The 15,665-nt window shown below is 41.6% G+C and overlaps 1 protein-coding gene across 8 annotated transcripts in view; it reads left to right on the top strand.

The window, feature by feature from the left end:
• Positions 1–15,665, top strand: part of LOC140201367 (utrophin-like) — a 524,122-nt gene that overhangs the window by 403,590 nt on the left and 104,867 nt on the right. For all 8 annotated transcript variants that reach the window (XM_072265376.1, XM_072265377.1, XM_072265374.1 and 5 more), the window contains 2 exons: positions 37–111; positions 10,302–10,503. In XM_072265376.1, the coding sequence (XP_072121477.1) occupies positions 37–111; positions 10,302–10,503 (277 nt within the window). The remainder of the gene's footprint in view (positions 1–36; positions 112–10,301; positions 10,504–15,665) is intronic.

The following is a 15,665-nucleotide window of genomic DNA, read 5'->3' as shown; positions in this document are numbered from 1 at the left end:
TAAGCACTCTAACAATAGCAATATTTTCTGATGCAGGTGATTTGAACAATGTGCGGTTTTCTGCTTACCGAACTGCTATGAAGATCCGCCGACTGCAGAAAGCACTCTGTTGTGAGTTACCTTCATATTCTCCTGTCCTGTAATCTCCAGCTTTATTTGAGGATTCTTTACATGCATTTTTACTTGTTTAACTTGTTGGAATTGGTCAGAATTTTTGGCAACAGGGCAATTAGCTGGAGTTATTTTGCATTTTCGGTTCAAATTTTGTCCAATTGAATGTGCGTTGGTAGCAGTACAAGAGAAATATTACAGAAGGACTCGAGTGGACAGGGTAACTAAAAGACTATTTTTTATAAATTGTTGAGCTTAATGGAAATGAATATCACCTCAGAATACATGAATTAAAAAATGAGCTTTAAATCAAGTTCAAAGAGCAAAATAAGGGTAAGTAAAGCAAGTTTGAATTGGATGAAATGGCAATAGGAAGAGAGCTCAATTGGCAGCTATTAACGCTTCTCAGTATAAAGCTGTGTTCTTGCATTGACAAGACCTAACTTAAAGAGGTATATTTTACTGGGAAAATGCAAAAAAAAAAATTTTAAAGCATGGAAGTAGTTAGGTTCAAGATGCCATTTTCTTGAAAATGAGCATGAAGCAATTCAGTCAACAAGTTGTGATTATTCACATTCAACCACGTGCCTGCCCCTTGTCCGAGGTACTTCAGCAGTGCTTTGTGGTCAAGGATGAATTCATTGTGTCACTTAAGCATAATGCTGAAAAATGGCATTAATTTTTTATTCTTTTTACAGGGATTGGGGTAGTCATGGAAGGTTTTGAAAATGAGGATAAAACTTTTGAAACTTGAGTTGTTGCTCGCTAACAATCAGTGCAGTCAACCATCAGAGGACTAAGTTGAGCACAGTACTTTCTTGGGGGCAATGGCGGTGCCAGAGATTTTTTCTTGCTGGTGCTACAGTGGGGCTGAATTATTCAGTGATGGTGCTGAGGGTAATATGTATGGTAATATGTATTCGCAAGGCCAGACGCATGGCGTTCAAAAGTCAATTTCAAGCATTATGTGCCTACTATAAATGCCTCTGTTGATTCACAAGCAACAGCAATTGATAGTTCCAATATAGAAGTGAACTGTGACAGTGTCAACAGCATCGGAGACAACCTGGGCTACACAGAGCATAAACAAGCAAACCAACAGAGCATCCGAACCACAGCGCACAACGTGAATCACACACCAATTCAACGTCAAATGCATGCTTTTCAACTGAAAAGCACAACACTAACCCACAATGCCCACTGCTATTCGCATTACATAGACAGACAATGCCAAAAGATACACTGTTATTAAAGTCAAATAAGGCAAACAACAGATGCAAGGCTTTACCAGGAGTTGGGCAAATCGTACTCTGACCATGCAATACCTCAATTAATTTGGCTACTGAATTTAAAACAAAAATCAACAGAATCACCACTTGGAAGTCTAAGCAAAACCAGGAGGCTTAATAGCAGTAAGTGTAATATTTTGGGATTTGCAGGAAACATAAGTACTACGGGGTATCCAGCACAAAATAATAATAATAGTAATAATAATCAGCATTAGTCTTGGATCAATTTTTCAAAAAATCAACTGCACTCACCATTGATGTTTTCAGAGAAGCACAATCCGTTTGTTGTTGTGATTGGTGGTGAAAGCATCAGTGATTTTCTGGATGTCAAGTGCTTTGGTCCTCTGGCTGTTTATGCCCAACAGGGCCAAGTTGCTGTTCCGAGCATCGCCGCTGCTATTCCTTAGGTAGTTTTTGAGGTGTCTGAGGCAAGAGAAACTTCATTTGCATGAAGCAGTGTCACAGATAGAGTCAGTGATATGCAGATTAGTTTGTATAAATCTATAAATGCATCGCGGTAGGGTCTCATTAGAGCTAGAAATTCCACCGTGTCATTCACTACTCAACCACTGCTCTCATATACTCACGATTTTCTTGAACAATCTTTGCATGTCCTTTGTCAAGCATATTTCCCAGTCTTTAACCATCTTGTTTTCTCAATCTGAATTCGGCCCATGCCTCCATAGCAAACTTATGAGTTGCACTTACATGGTGGGTTTTGAAAGCTGTTGTAGCTTTCCGCCAGTTGCGGTAACTGGTATCAGTGAAGGTAGACTCAGAATGGAACCCATGTCCTCAACACAGGAAATGCCTGCATGCGAAGCAGAACATAGTATCTTTCGTGATCGAATATTCCAGTCAGTCAAACCAGCCACGAATAAAACTCCTTTGCTGATTGCCAAACTGTTGCGAAGGGTACATTTTCAATGCTGGCCGACGGGGTCCTTCCTCAGGCTGCTGGCTAACTTCGCTAACAGTATTCCCACTAGCACTAAGAGCAGCTTCATTCACGTTCTCTCCGAATCCCGCTCCATTTCTTGTTCCTGTACTTCGCCCTCACACTCTTTCGTGAACTGCTGTCGTCCTCATCCCCACTTACTTCAGACTGAGACACCACTGATTCCTCACTAAAAATCGATTCATTTTTCATGTCGACCAAAACAATGCACGTGCCAGGCCCATGCTAGTTTGAAAAAGCACAATGTGTGTGTGTGTGGCATCCGTTAGTCTCACAAGACCATGGATCTGCGGCTGGTTGTATACTATCAGTCTCTCGCCTGAGTTACATCACCACCTTAAGTGATCTTAGATCAGCTTAACTGATCTGAGGACAGCAATGGCAAGACATTGACAACGAATGAATAAGCAGAAGTTTGGAGTGGATCTGACAGAGTTTATGACTTTATTGCTGCGTGGGTGCTATGGTAATTGGGGGCGCTGTTTCACTAGATCAACTGGAGAAACACGCTGTATTCAAAACTATACAGAGAAAGCAAAGCAGCTGCAGTTTGTATGTGAAATTTCAGTTAATTTCTTGGTGGTGCTACGGTGGTGCTATTGTAATTTCTGCTGGGGCTATAGCACCACCTTAGCGCCACCCCTGTTTGGGTGTCATGGGTAGCAGAGTTTTGCTCATCCCTTCAAGTATGACATCAAAATTGCGTATTTTCTCTCTGTTTCAGACAATTGCCAAGGTGTTGGGTGTGTAGTGGGGTTCATGATTGTATTTGAAGCAGTCTCCTGAATATTCAGTAGGAAGAAATTTCTGGACAAAATAAGTTATTAAATAAATGTGAAATATTTTAGGCATGAACTATTGCATAGCTCTTTCCTGGTAGCTGACTTGGTGTGATATTTGTATTAGCTCTGATAAACGAATATAATACATGTTAATTTAAATCTATGCTTTTGGCAGTTAGTTGGGCTAACTGAGAGTTCTATTATGAATAAAGTAGACAGCGCAAGATGGAGCTTGTATTTGACTGTTTGAGGCAAAGCCCTGGGGCTATAGAACACAATGTAGGACATAGGACAATACAGCACAGAACAGGCCCTTCAACCCACAATGTTGTTGTCAACCTTTTAACCTACTCCAAGATCAGACTAACCCTTTCCTCCCACAAAGTCCTCTGTTTTTCTTTTGTCCACGTGCTTCTTTAAGTCTTCTAAATGTCCCCATTAAATCGGCTCCGACGTACCACTACCTCTTGTAGTGTATTCCATGAATGTACTGCTCTGTGTACAAAAAAAACTATCCCTGAAATCACCCCCCAGAGTCCAATCACCTTAAAATTGTGCTCTCTCATATTATCCATTGCCACGCTGGGGAAAGAAGGTGTTGGATATCTACACTATCTATGCCTCTTGTCAAAGTGGCCTGTCATCCTCCTTCACTGCAAAGTGAAAAGCCCTAGCTGACTGAACCTTTCCTCTTCAGACATGATCTCTAATCCATGCAGCATCCTGATAACTCCCCTCTGCAATCTCTCTAAAGCTTCCAGATCCTTCCTATAATGAAATGACCTGAACTGAACACAATACTCCCAACCACAGTTTTATAGAGCTGCAACATTACCTCATGGCTCTTGAACTCAATCTGCCGATTACTGAAGGCCAACACACCATACGCCTTCTTAAACACCTTATCAATTTGTGTGGCAGCTTTGAGGGATCTATGGGTGTGGACTCCCAAGATCCCTCGGTTCCTTCACACTGCTTAGAATCTGCCATTGACACTGTATTCTTTCAGTAGGTTTCAATAGGTATGTTTAATGTCAGAAATGTATACAATATACATCCTGAAATTCTTTTTCTTCGCAAACATCCACAAAAACAGCAAAGGGCCCCAAAGAATGAATGACAGTTAAAACGTTAGAACCCCAAAACACCCTCCCATGCATAAGCAGCAGTAAGACAATGAACTCCCTCCCCCCCCAGCTCCACCAGCAAACAGCATCAACAAGCGTGCAGTAAAGCATCAATAAAGACACAGACTTGCAGTGCCCTCGAGACTACTCATTCACTCGGTAATGTGACATACCGCTGGCTGGCTGGCTGGCTCTCTCTCTCTCATAAGGGAAGAAGAGGTGTGTCTGTTTCACAGTGAGAGGGGTGACATAATAAACAACTCGCTGATTTTCAATGTTAAAAGTTTGTTGCGTCGCTTTTTCTGAGCTTAGTGCCCAGAGAGTCAGCACCAGAAAGGTGCAGCTAACCCTCTGCTCCCAAGGTTCCATATACTCCCATGACACTTGAGTCAGGGGTACCAGCCTAGAATCAGCATGTCTCCAGAGCCATGAAAATCTGGAACCCTGAAGGTGTACTTGCTTTCCAGGCCGCATCCTTGGTATGTCGAATAGCAGCCAGTTGTGAGGCCCTGAGAGCAGGTCCCATTCCCACAAAGAACCAAAGTTAGAGTGTAATTCCAGGTCACAGTCTTCAAAAGAATCTTGAAAGTTGATAAAAGATAGAAATAGAAGATGCATGCAAAGGTGTCGCCGTTCAGCAGCATCTTGACTTCGCTCTGCCTCCAGAAGTCAGAAACAGGCAAATGTGAAGAACAGGAGAATAGAAGTATACCTAGAGAGAGGCTAGGATTGATCCACATGCAGTTCACCTTCCAAAGTGAATCACTCACATTTTTCCAGATTGAACTCCACCTGCAATTTCTCAGCCCTGCTCTGCATCCTATCAATGTCCCGTTGTAACCTTGGGTGTGTCTTGTCCAGTCCTGGGGACTTATCTATCTGAATGTTTTTCAAAAGTTCCAGCTCATTCATTCTCAACATCGGCATGTTCCAGCATGTCAGTCTGTTTAATGCAGTCTCTCTTGCATCAAGATCCCTCTCACTGGTGAATACGAGCGAAGAATACTCATGTACCACCTCTGACTCCAGGCACATGTTTTCGTTCTTATCCCGGAGCAGTCTTAGCCTCACCCTAAGTGTTCTCCTATTCTCCTGTTCTTCACATTTGCCTCAGGGTTTTCCTTAGCCTTGCTTGACAGGGCCTTCTCATGCCGCCTCCTAGCTGTGCTGAGTCTCATCTTAGGTTCCTTCCTGGCCACCCTGAAATTATCAAGAGCCCCGTCTGATCTTTGTTTCCTAAACCTTAAGTATGCTTCCTTCTTCCTCTTGACTAGATGTTCCATTTCTCTAGTTAACTATGGGTCCTTCACATGACTCTCTTTTCCCTGTCTCAATGGGGCAAACCTATCCAAAATCACCTTGCAAGTACTCTCTAGACAACCTCCATGTTTTCATTGTAGATTTCTCTGAGTTCATCTATTCCCAATTTACACTTCAAAGTTCCTACCTAATAGTATGATAATCTGCCCACCCCAATTAAATACTTTTCCATCCTATCTGTCCCTATCCCTGTCCAAGGCTGTACTAAAGGTCAAGGAGTTGTGGTCACTGCCTTCAAAATGCTCACCCACCAAGACATTTTCCAGCTGACCGCATTCATTGCCTAGTTCTAGATCCAGTTTAGCCTCTCTTCAAGTTGGCATGCCTACATATTGTGTCAAGAATCCTTCCTTGGCATGCCTAACAAATTCTGACTTGTCTAAACTTTTGCATTAAAGAAATGCCAAACAGCATTAAGAGCGTTGAAGTCAGCTGTGACAAAAACCCTGCTTTTTTTGTACCTTTCCAAAGTCTGCAGACCGATGTTCTCCTCGGTGTCTTTGTTGTTATTGGGGGAGGGGTAGTCTATAGAATACTCCCAAAAGTGTTATTGCTTCCTCCCTGTTTCTGACGTCTACCCACACTGTCTCAGTAGGTAATCCCTTCATGGCATCTTTCCTTATTGCAGCACCCTCCGTTATTGTGATGCCACTTCCCCACCTCTTTTACCTCCCTGTCCCTTTTGAAACAGCTAAACCCTGGAAGATCCAGCAGCCATTCCTGTCCCTGTGACAACCGAAATCTTTCTAATGGCTATAATGTCATAATTCCATGTAGTGATCCATATAAGTTTATCACTTTTGTTCCTGTTACTTCTCACATTAAAATAGACATGTTCAGCCCATCTTTATGCTCTATCCACTGCCTATCCTTCCTCACGGTCTCCCTACTTGATGCATCTACCTTTACATCAATTGCTGCCCTATTTTTCGGGTTCCCATACTCCTGCCAATCTAGTTTAAACCCTCCCCAACAGTTCTAGCAAACCTGCCTGCAAGGACATTGATCCCCCTTGAGTTTGGGTGTAACCTGTCCTTTTTGTACTGGTCATACCTTCCCCAGAAGAGACCACAATTATTCATCAGTCTGAAACCTTGTTTCCTGAACCAAGTCTTTAGCCACACATTCATCTGCCATACCATCCTTTTCTTAACCCTGTTGCCCATGTGTCTCATCAGGCTTAAAATAGATTCCAGAGTATTAATGGGGTCTGGGATCTCTTATCCACTGTTCTTATTGGCAAAATTTGCAACACAAGAAGGTGCAGGAATATTAAAATATTTATTTGAAAATCCAGCAGATTTTTTTTTTTGGAATGCAATCTCATTTATGGTTAAAAGTAGTTTGCTAGAGTAGTTTTTGAAGAGCTATTTATCCAAGAGATTTAAATGAAAAAAAAACTGAGGTACCGTTTTGTAACTTGTATTTGGATCTTGAACTCAAATTATCAAGATTTGGCCAAACCAGCAACATTTTGGAAGAGTTTTCTGGTGTGGTATGGTGAAGCACGTGACCAAGTGGTTAAGGCATTGAACTAGCTACCTGAAGGTCGTGAGTTCGAGCCCCAGCCGAGGGAACATGTTGTGTCCTTGAGCAAGGCACTTAATCACACATTGCTCTGCGACGACACTGGTGCCAAGCTGTATGGGTCCTAATGCCCTCCCCTTGAACAACATAGGTGTCGTGGAGAGGGGAGACTTGCAGCATGGGCAACTGCTGGTCTTCTATACAACTTTGCCCAGGCCTGCGCCCTGGAGAGTGAAGACTTTCCAAGCGCAGATCCATGGTCTCGCAGACTAATGGATGCCTTTATTTATTTATTTATGGTGAAACACTGATAGTTTCCTGAGAAATTAGGGGAGAATGGCCAAGAAAGTAAGTAACCAGTAGCAAGAAAATTAGATTGATGTGAATGCTGTTTTCCAAAAGATACCTTTCTGGGTTGGAGAAGAAAAAGTGCCAGATACTAGGAACTTGAAATAAAATAAGGTGCTATAAATATGCAGAAAGTTTGAAACTAATAACTCATCAGGGGTGATTGTTAAGTTCTTGGTCTAAGGTAGAAGGAGATGAGTTATTAACTTCGAACTTTCTGCATAATCACTCAGAGTTGACCTGCATGTGCGTGTAATGAGAACTGTATAACTCATCTCCTTCTACCTTAGGCCACGAACTTATCAATCACCCTTGCTGTGGACATTTTCTGGAGGTCATAGTCATACTTTATTGATCCCGAGGGAAATTGGTTTTCGTTACAGTTACACCATAAATAATTAAATTGTAATATGTAAATTATGCCAGGAAATAAGTCCAGGACCAACCTATTGGCTCAGGGTGTCTGACTCTCCAAGGGAGGAGTTGTAAAGTTTGATGGCCACAGGCAGGAATGACTTCCTATGACAGGTGGAATGAGTCTCTGGCTGAATGTATTCCTGTGCCCAACCAGTCCATTATGTAGTGGATGGGAGACATTGTCCAAGATGGCATGCAACTTGGGCAGCATCCTCTTTTCGGACACCACCGTCAGAGAATCCAGTTCCATCCCCACAACATCTCTGGCCTTACGAATGAGTTTGTTGATTCTGTTGGTGTCTGCTACCCTCAGCCTGCTGCCCCAGCACACAACAGCAAACATGATCGCACTGGCCACCACAGGCTCGTAGAACATCCTCAGCATCGTCCGACAGATTTTAAAGGACCTCAGTCTCCTCAGGAAATAGAGATGGCTCTGACCCTTCTTGTAGACAGCTTCAGTGTTCTTTGACCAGTCCAGTTTATTGTCAATTCCTATCCCCAGGTATTTGTAATCCTCCACCATGTCCACACTGACCCCCTGGATGGAAACGGGTCACCAGTGCCTTAGCCCTCCTCAGGTCTACCACCAGCTCTTTAGTCTTTTTCACATTAGGCTGCAGATAATTCTGCGCACACCATGTGACAAAGTTTCCTACCGTAGCCTTGTACTCAGCCTCATCTCCCTTGCTGATGCATCCAACTATGGCAGAGTCATCAGAAAACTTCTGAAGATGAGAAGACTCTGTGCGGTAGTTGAAGTCCGAGGTGTAAATGGTGAAGAGAAAGGGAGACAAGACCATCCCCTGTGGAGCCCCAGTGCTGCTGATCACTCTGTCGAACACACAGTGTTGCAAGCACATGTACTGTGGTCTGCCAGTCAGGTAATCAAGAATCCATGACACCAGGAAAGCATCCACTTGCATCGCTGTCAGCTTCTCCCCCAGCAGAGCAGGGCGGATGGTGTTGAACGCACTGGAGAAGTCAAAGAACATGACCCTCACAGTGCTCGCTGGCTTGTCCAGGTGGGCGTAGACGCGGTTCAGCAGGTAGACGATTGGCATCCTCAACTCCTAGTTGGGGCTGGTAGGCGAACTGGAGGGGATCTTAGTGTGGCCTGACCATAGGCTGGAGCAGCTCCAGAACAAGTCTCTCCAGGGTCTTCATGATGTGGGAGGTCAATGCTACCGATCTGTAGTCATTGAGGCCACTGGGGTGCGGCGTCTTCGGCACAGGGACGAGGCAGGACGCCGTCCACAGTACAGGAACCCTCCGGAGACTCAGGCTCAGGTTGAAGACATGGCGAAGTACTCCACTTAGCTGAAGGGCACAGGCTTTGAGCACCCTGGTACTGACACCATCCGGTCCTGCAGCCTTGCTTGGGTTGAGATGTTTCAGCTGTCTTCTCACCTGTTCAGCTATGAAGCCCACTGTGGTGGTTTCATGTGGGGAAGGGGTATAGTCATGAGAGCAGGGTGGGGGACTGTGAGGAGGGGTAGGAGGGGAGAGTGTAATATGTGTTGGTTGGGGGCCGAAAACAGATGAATCATGTGGGGGATGGGCAGGGGCCACAATGTCAAATCTGTTAAAGAACTGGTTAAGTTCATTGGCCCTGTCCATACTGCCTTCAGCTCCTCTGTTGCTGGTTTGCTGGAACCCAGTGATGGTCCTCATCCCACTCCAGACCTCTCTCATGTTGTTCTGCTGGAGTTCACACTCAAGCTTCCTCCTGTACCTGTCTTTAGCCTCCCTGATCCTGGCTTTCAGGCCCCTCTGTATTGCCCTCAGCTCCTCCCTATTTCCATCTCTAAACGCCCTCTTTTTAGCGTTCAGGATGTCCTTAAATGTCCTTTGTTACCCATGGCTTATTATTTGAATAACAAAGCACAGTTCTTGTCAGAACATTGCAGTCCACATGGAAGTTGATGTAACCAGTGATGCACTCTGTGAGCCCATCAATATCCTCTCCATGCGGCTTACAGAGTGCCTGCCCTAGAGGCCACGAACTTATCAATCACCCCTCATATTTCTCACCAACTATCAGTGAGAAAAATCACAGATTTTTGAACACAAACATGCAACTGACACTACTTAAAAACTGTTTGCTGTATGCATGGGTAGTGTCTTCTGGCCATGCAGGTGCATGGAACTGATGCTTGTTAGTAACTGTTCCCCATCCCAATTAAGCGGCTTAGTGTCCCAAGTAAATGAAGGGAATCCCAGCTAATTTTCTTAATTAGTTTTCGTTCTTTAAGAATTGTCCCAAATAACCAGCTGCATTGATTAACTGATAGCCCAATTAACGGGAATCCACTGTACTTCCCCAAGGCACTGTATCCTTGTATTTAAAAAATGTGTTAATTTTATTCAGATGACCTATGTAAACTGTATCGTTAAATTCAGTTCAATTTCCTCTTTGCAGTGGATCTGTTGGAATTGAATACAGCACATCGCATCTTCGAACAACATAAATTAGTGCAAAATGAGCAGCTTCTAAATGTGACTGAGGTGATCAACTGTTTAACAACCATTTATGATGGCTTGGAGCAAAATCACAAGGATTTGGTTAATGTGCCACTCTGTGTTGACATGTGCTTGAACTGGTTACTTAATGTCTTTGATACGTAAGTACTGCTTTTATAATTTCAGTTGACTTCAAATTAATTTAACTATCTGTTGGCTTTTGATACATCCTTTACCAGTTAAGTAAATTAGGCTTCTGTTAAACTGAATAAAATTGGTGGTAATTCATTTTTTTATAAGATATCATTTGGGTTAAAATGCAGACTAGTTAAGGTGTGTTTTAAATTAACTATCCAAATCCGTGAAACTCCTCAACAAGGCATTTTCCAAACCGTTTGTCATTGGTGGTCTTTGTAAGGATCAAAGCTGTTCAGTCTTGCCACATCTAGCAAATAAGACCATTTGCATTCTCATCTCAGCTCATGAGTGCCAAAAATAAGCTTGGTGCATTTGCAAAAATATTCACCTAAAGTGACAAGTGACATCATCCTAAATTATACACCACCTGGAATCTGGTCTTCAGCCAATTCATTGCAGCTGCTGTGCACAAAGAAATAGCCAACAGCATTAAATAAAGCAAATAAACTGGGATTAGTAACGTCCCAGTTGTAGTGCTGAAGAACTGAAGTACTCAGCAACCAGCTAAGTTGTTCGAATACAACTCCTACACTAGCATCTTAGAAGCCAATGTGGAAAGTTGCTCTGGTCTGTGTTGTCACCAACATATGCCCAGTTACAGTCACTTCATTCTCTCAATCATCAACAAAGTGATGGAAAGTGTTGCCATCTGTGTTGTTGACCTCAGCCTAAACACTAATGAGCATTTAAAGTGCTTGATTTGACTTTTGCCAAGGCCTCTTGACTCAAGCTTACATTGCTGCTTTAGACCAAATGTGTTCAAAAAGAGCCGAATTCCGAAGATGAGACAAGATTTAATGCTGCTGAACCAAAAAAGCAAACCTTAAAGTGTTGCATCAAGGTATATTAATGAAATTGATTTAAATGGGAATCGGGCAAACTGGAATCACATAAGAATATGTGCAGACCAATATTCAAAAATAAGCCATTTCTGGCACCATTGGAGTTCTTCAACGTTGTCCTCAGCCCAACTATCTTCAGCTGCTTTTTATTGACTTTCAGGAAAAGGCATGGATACTGATGACTGCAGTGGTCAGCTGCTTTTCAGATCAAGGAATTAATGCTGCACACAGCAAGACTTGTACATAAGTTCTCAGCAAAGACCATTGCCAGCTGGAGAGAGTTAAGGCACCCTCCTTCATTTTCATTGACCAAAAATGAGACAGGTTACCTGAAACCTAACTAGATTAGTTACATTAATAAGACAAATATATTGCAGGTGTTAGAATCTGGAACAAAAAAAAAGAAAACCTTGAACTCAGAGGGCCAGGTAACATCTGTGGAGGTGATAAGTTTAATTCGATGCTTCAGATCAAGACCTTTCGTCAGTCTGAGAAGAAAGAGTAAAGATTTCCAGTATGGCCGAGGGGCAGGAGTATGTGATAGAAACAGTTAGATGATAGGGAAACCAGATGGAGAAGGGATGATGTTCCAGTTGAACCAGGCACATAGAGAGGGAGAAGGCAGAACTGAACAAAAGGAGAAGAAAACTAAACTGAGAGATGAGTGTGTGTTTTAGGAGAGCACTGGAGGGGGGTGATGGTTGGGTTACCTGAAATTGGAAAATTAAATTTTCAAACCTTTGGGTCAATAGATGTTATTCCAATTTGAATCTGGCCATTCCATAGCAACGGAGAAGGCCAAGGGCAGACAGATTGGTATGGTGACTTGGAAAAGTGAGGAGTCATCTAACAGAAACAAATTCTGAGTGTGTTCAATGGGTAAATGCTAAAAAGACATTTCCCCTCTCGGAGGACTCCAGATCTTGGGGCAAAATTTCAGAATTGGGTGGAGATGAGGAAGATTTCTTCTCTGGGTTGTTATCTTTGGAGTACTCTAGTGAACTGTGAAGGCAGAAAAGTTAATGACATTCAGGTCTCATATAGATGGTGGTTTGACTGCAGGAGAGTCGAGGGTTATGGTGAAAAGGTAGGAAGCCAGATTCAGCCATACTACTGAATAATGGTGCAAACTGAGTGACTCAGTGGCCTGCTTTACTCCTGTTTCTTGTGCTCTTAGGGCATAATTTTTGGCAAAGCAGCCTCTTTGGTTGGCACTCATTTCAGCATTTGGCCACCTGGTTCTTCAAGCTTATTCTGCCTTTGATCAAAATGAAACTGATCTTCTACCTGAACATCGTTTTCCTTTCCCACCCCTGTATCCACAATTTCTTTCTTATTTAGACGTTTATCCATCCCTCTTTTGAAACAAATTTAATGACTCGACAGCTCTTTTGGATAGAAACTTCCAAAGATTCGCCAATATCTGTTAAGTCCGAAACAAGTGGCATCTTATTCTGAGACTGACTTCTAACCCTAATGCATCCATCCTTTTAAACCTGCAATTTTTTTTTTTTAACAATTTCATAAGCTGATCTCATTCTTATAAACTCTTGTGAATGCAGGCTTGGTCTCGTCGATTCCTCCTCGTATAGCAAACCTTCGATCCTTGGAATCAGTGTAGTGAATCTTTGTTGAACTCCCTTTATAACAAGTGTATCCTTCCTAGATAAGGAGACAAAAACTCCATGTTAAACAAGAACCAGCACAATAGCAGTAAGACATACTGCACTTGATTTCAAATCTTGCCAAAATAAAGGCTGACATTTATCTCCCCTGCCATTTGCTGCATCAGCATTTAGTTTTCAGTGACTTGTGTAAAAGCACATATATTTCCTTTTCTAAATGTACGTTGCCCATTTCTCAACTTTTTAAAAAGCTTCTCTGATTTTCAGTTTTGTGTGTTTAAAAAAAAAAGTGGATGACATTACATTTTTCCAATTTATGTCCCATCTGCCACATTCTTGTCCACTCATTCAGCTCGTCAGTTTCACCTTGAAGCATTTTGTACATCATTAGAATTCAAAACAGGGTAATCGGTCCCCCTGGATATCCTTAATCCTGACACCAGGCTCTTTTCAAAAACTGCAGAGAGTATTATCAATTTCCCTGTATCACTACCCCTTACTGCTGGAATGCTGTGTCTCATTCATCCTCAGTGGTCTCCTGTACCACAATGCCATTAATGGGGATTATCCATCCTTCAATATCAGATTACCTTTTGTGGAAGGTAATCTCAAACTTGTCCAACTCTTCGGACACAGAAGTAATTCTTATTTTTCCTTCTGTGAAGCTTTAATTTTGAGGAATGCCTCTTTGTTCTAGATTATTTAAACAGGGGAAAGAGTTTCCCCTTCATTAATTTCATAGGATCGTAAGACATAGAAGTCGAATGTGGCCATTCAGCTCATTGAGTCTGCTTCATCATTCAATCATGGCTGATTTATTTTCCCCTCTCAACCAATTCTCCTGCCTTTTTCCTTGTAACCTTGGTACTACGCAAGAACCTAGCAATCACCACTTTAAAAATACCCAATGACTTGGCCGCCACAGTTGTCTGTGGCAATGAATTTCACAGATCCTCTGGCTAAAGAAATTCCTTCTCCTAAATGCCGTATAATCTTCTAAATTCTAGAAAATGCAAGCCTGATTTTTGGTAAGTTAACTATGGAGACCTAACATCCCTCTGATAAATCTGACCTATATTTCCTGCTGGACCCATATACTTATTCTGTAATGTGTAATTGGTGGTGCTGCCCACTTCCCCACTTACTGGACAGTTTCAATATTTGAGGAATAGCAAATGAAAGTGAATTCTGCAGTTATCAACAAATGTATTCACTTCTGTCCTTGCAACAGAAACAGTGTCATTGGTGAAGTAGCTAAGGATGATTTGGCAGCTTTGATTGGCTGCTCTTCTGAGCTTTCACCTAAGTCCTGGTTCCTTACATCAGCTCGCACAATGGTACTAGTTTATTCTGTGAAATGTGTAAGACTTGGGGCCACCTTTGATTTCTCTTTCTTGCGTCACCTCGTGTTTTTGCTCCCAATGTTTTGCTTTTCTCAAGTATTGTTCAGGGAAATTAATTAATTCTAACTTTGTTCCCCTTTCCCAGTTAGAAAATCACATTAGGATAAAAGGAAATTAGGGATATAAAATTAATGAATAGATCTCCTTTTATTTTCTTCTTCTTCTTCTTCTATATTATGTATTGCATTGAACTACTGCTGCTAAGTTAACAAATTTCATGACACATGCTCATGATAATAAGCCTGATTCTGATTCCTTGCTTGATTTAGGATTGATTAAGAATCAACCAAGTTGGAGGAATTGTTTTTATTTCTGTGACCTTGTTTCTGGGGTTTATGGATGGCATTTTGAAACATTAAAATGTTTACATTGATGCTTACGTTGTTTCTCTTTATCCTGAAAGTTGGAAAGCCATGCATCTTTGGTAGAATATATGTGAACGGCATTGCTGACAAAGTTGATCCAGTGTCTTGAGCAAGTGTAGCCAAATAAGTTTAATTATCCAGATCCAAGAATTGAAATCTCATTAAATCAAACCAAAACAAGTTTCATTGTTGAAGTAAATTAAAATCTCCTCTTGAATTTAGTTTCTGGTTTGCCTTTTCTTGGAGGCATTTTAAATTGGCGTGGCTTTTGTTCATAAAAGGTTTTGTTCAAAACATCTTATTTATATTGTAATTGTTCGACAAAAGAGATATATAATCAGACAAGTTTCCTTACGTTCTACAGGTTAGGATGAACTGGATCTCTCTGATCTTCCCTTTTCAATATATTTTGCCTCATAATGTTGCACCAGATATTCACAAACCAGGATACAACTCAAAAGTTCTATTCAAAAGAACAGAACTATTTTATTAAAATAGTTATATAGTTAATTGGGTGGCTTAATATTATTCTTTTAACCCTTCACAATTAATTAGCTGACAGAAAGTTGAAGGAATAATTTGATTCAGTTTTGATATTTGAATTGTCAGTTTACATCTGTCATAAAATAATTACTTAATGCTCTTCTCTGGAAGAAAATGTTTTCACTATTTGAGCATTAAGATATATCGAGAGGTATCGTGAATTTATGTTTTAAAATTTTATTAATTTTATCAGTAAGTCAATTTATTGAGTTAACAATTGTGACTGAACTGTACTTAGTTACTGACCCGACTTCACTGATGCCATGTACGGATTTGTAAAACCAAAGTTCACCCAAAGTTTTCATCTTTTTTTCTGGTAGCTGTTACTAGTTGTGCTGAATGTCTTG

This window comes from Mobula birostris, chromosome 8 (assembly GCF_030028105.1).
Source record: "Mobula birostris isolate sMobBir1 chromosome 8, sMobBir1.hap1, whole genome shotgun sequence".
Taxonomy (NCBI): Eukaryota; Metazoa; Chordata; class Chondrichthyes; order Myliobatiformes; family Myliobatidae; genus Mobula; species Mobula birostris.
This window is presented reverse-complemented; position numbering and strand designations above follow the sequence as displayed.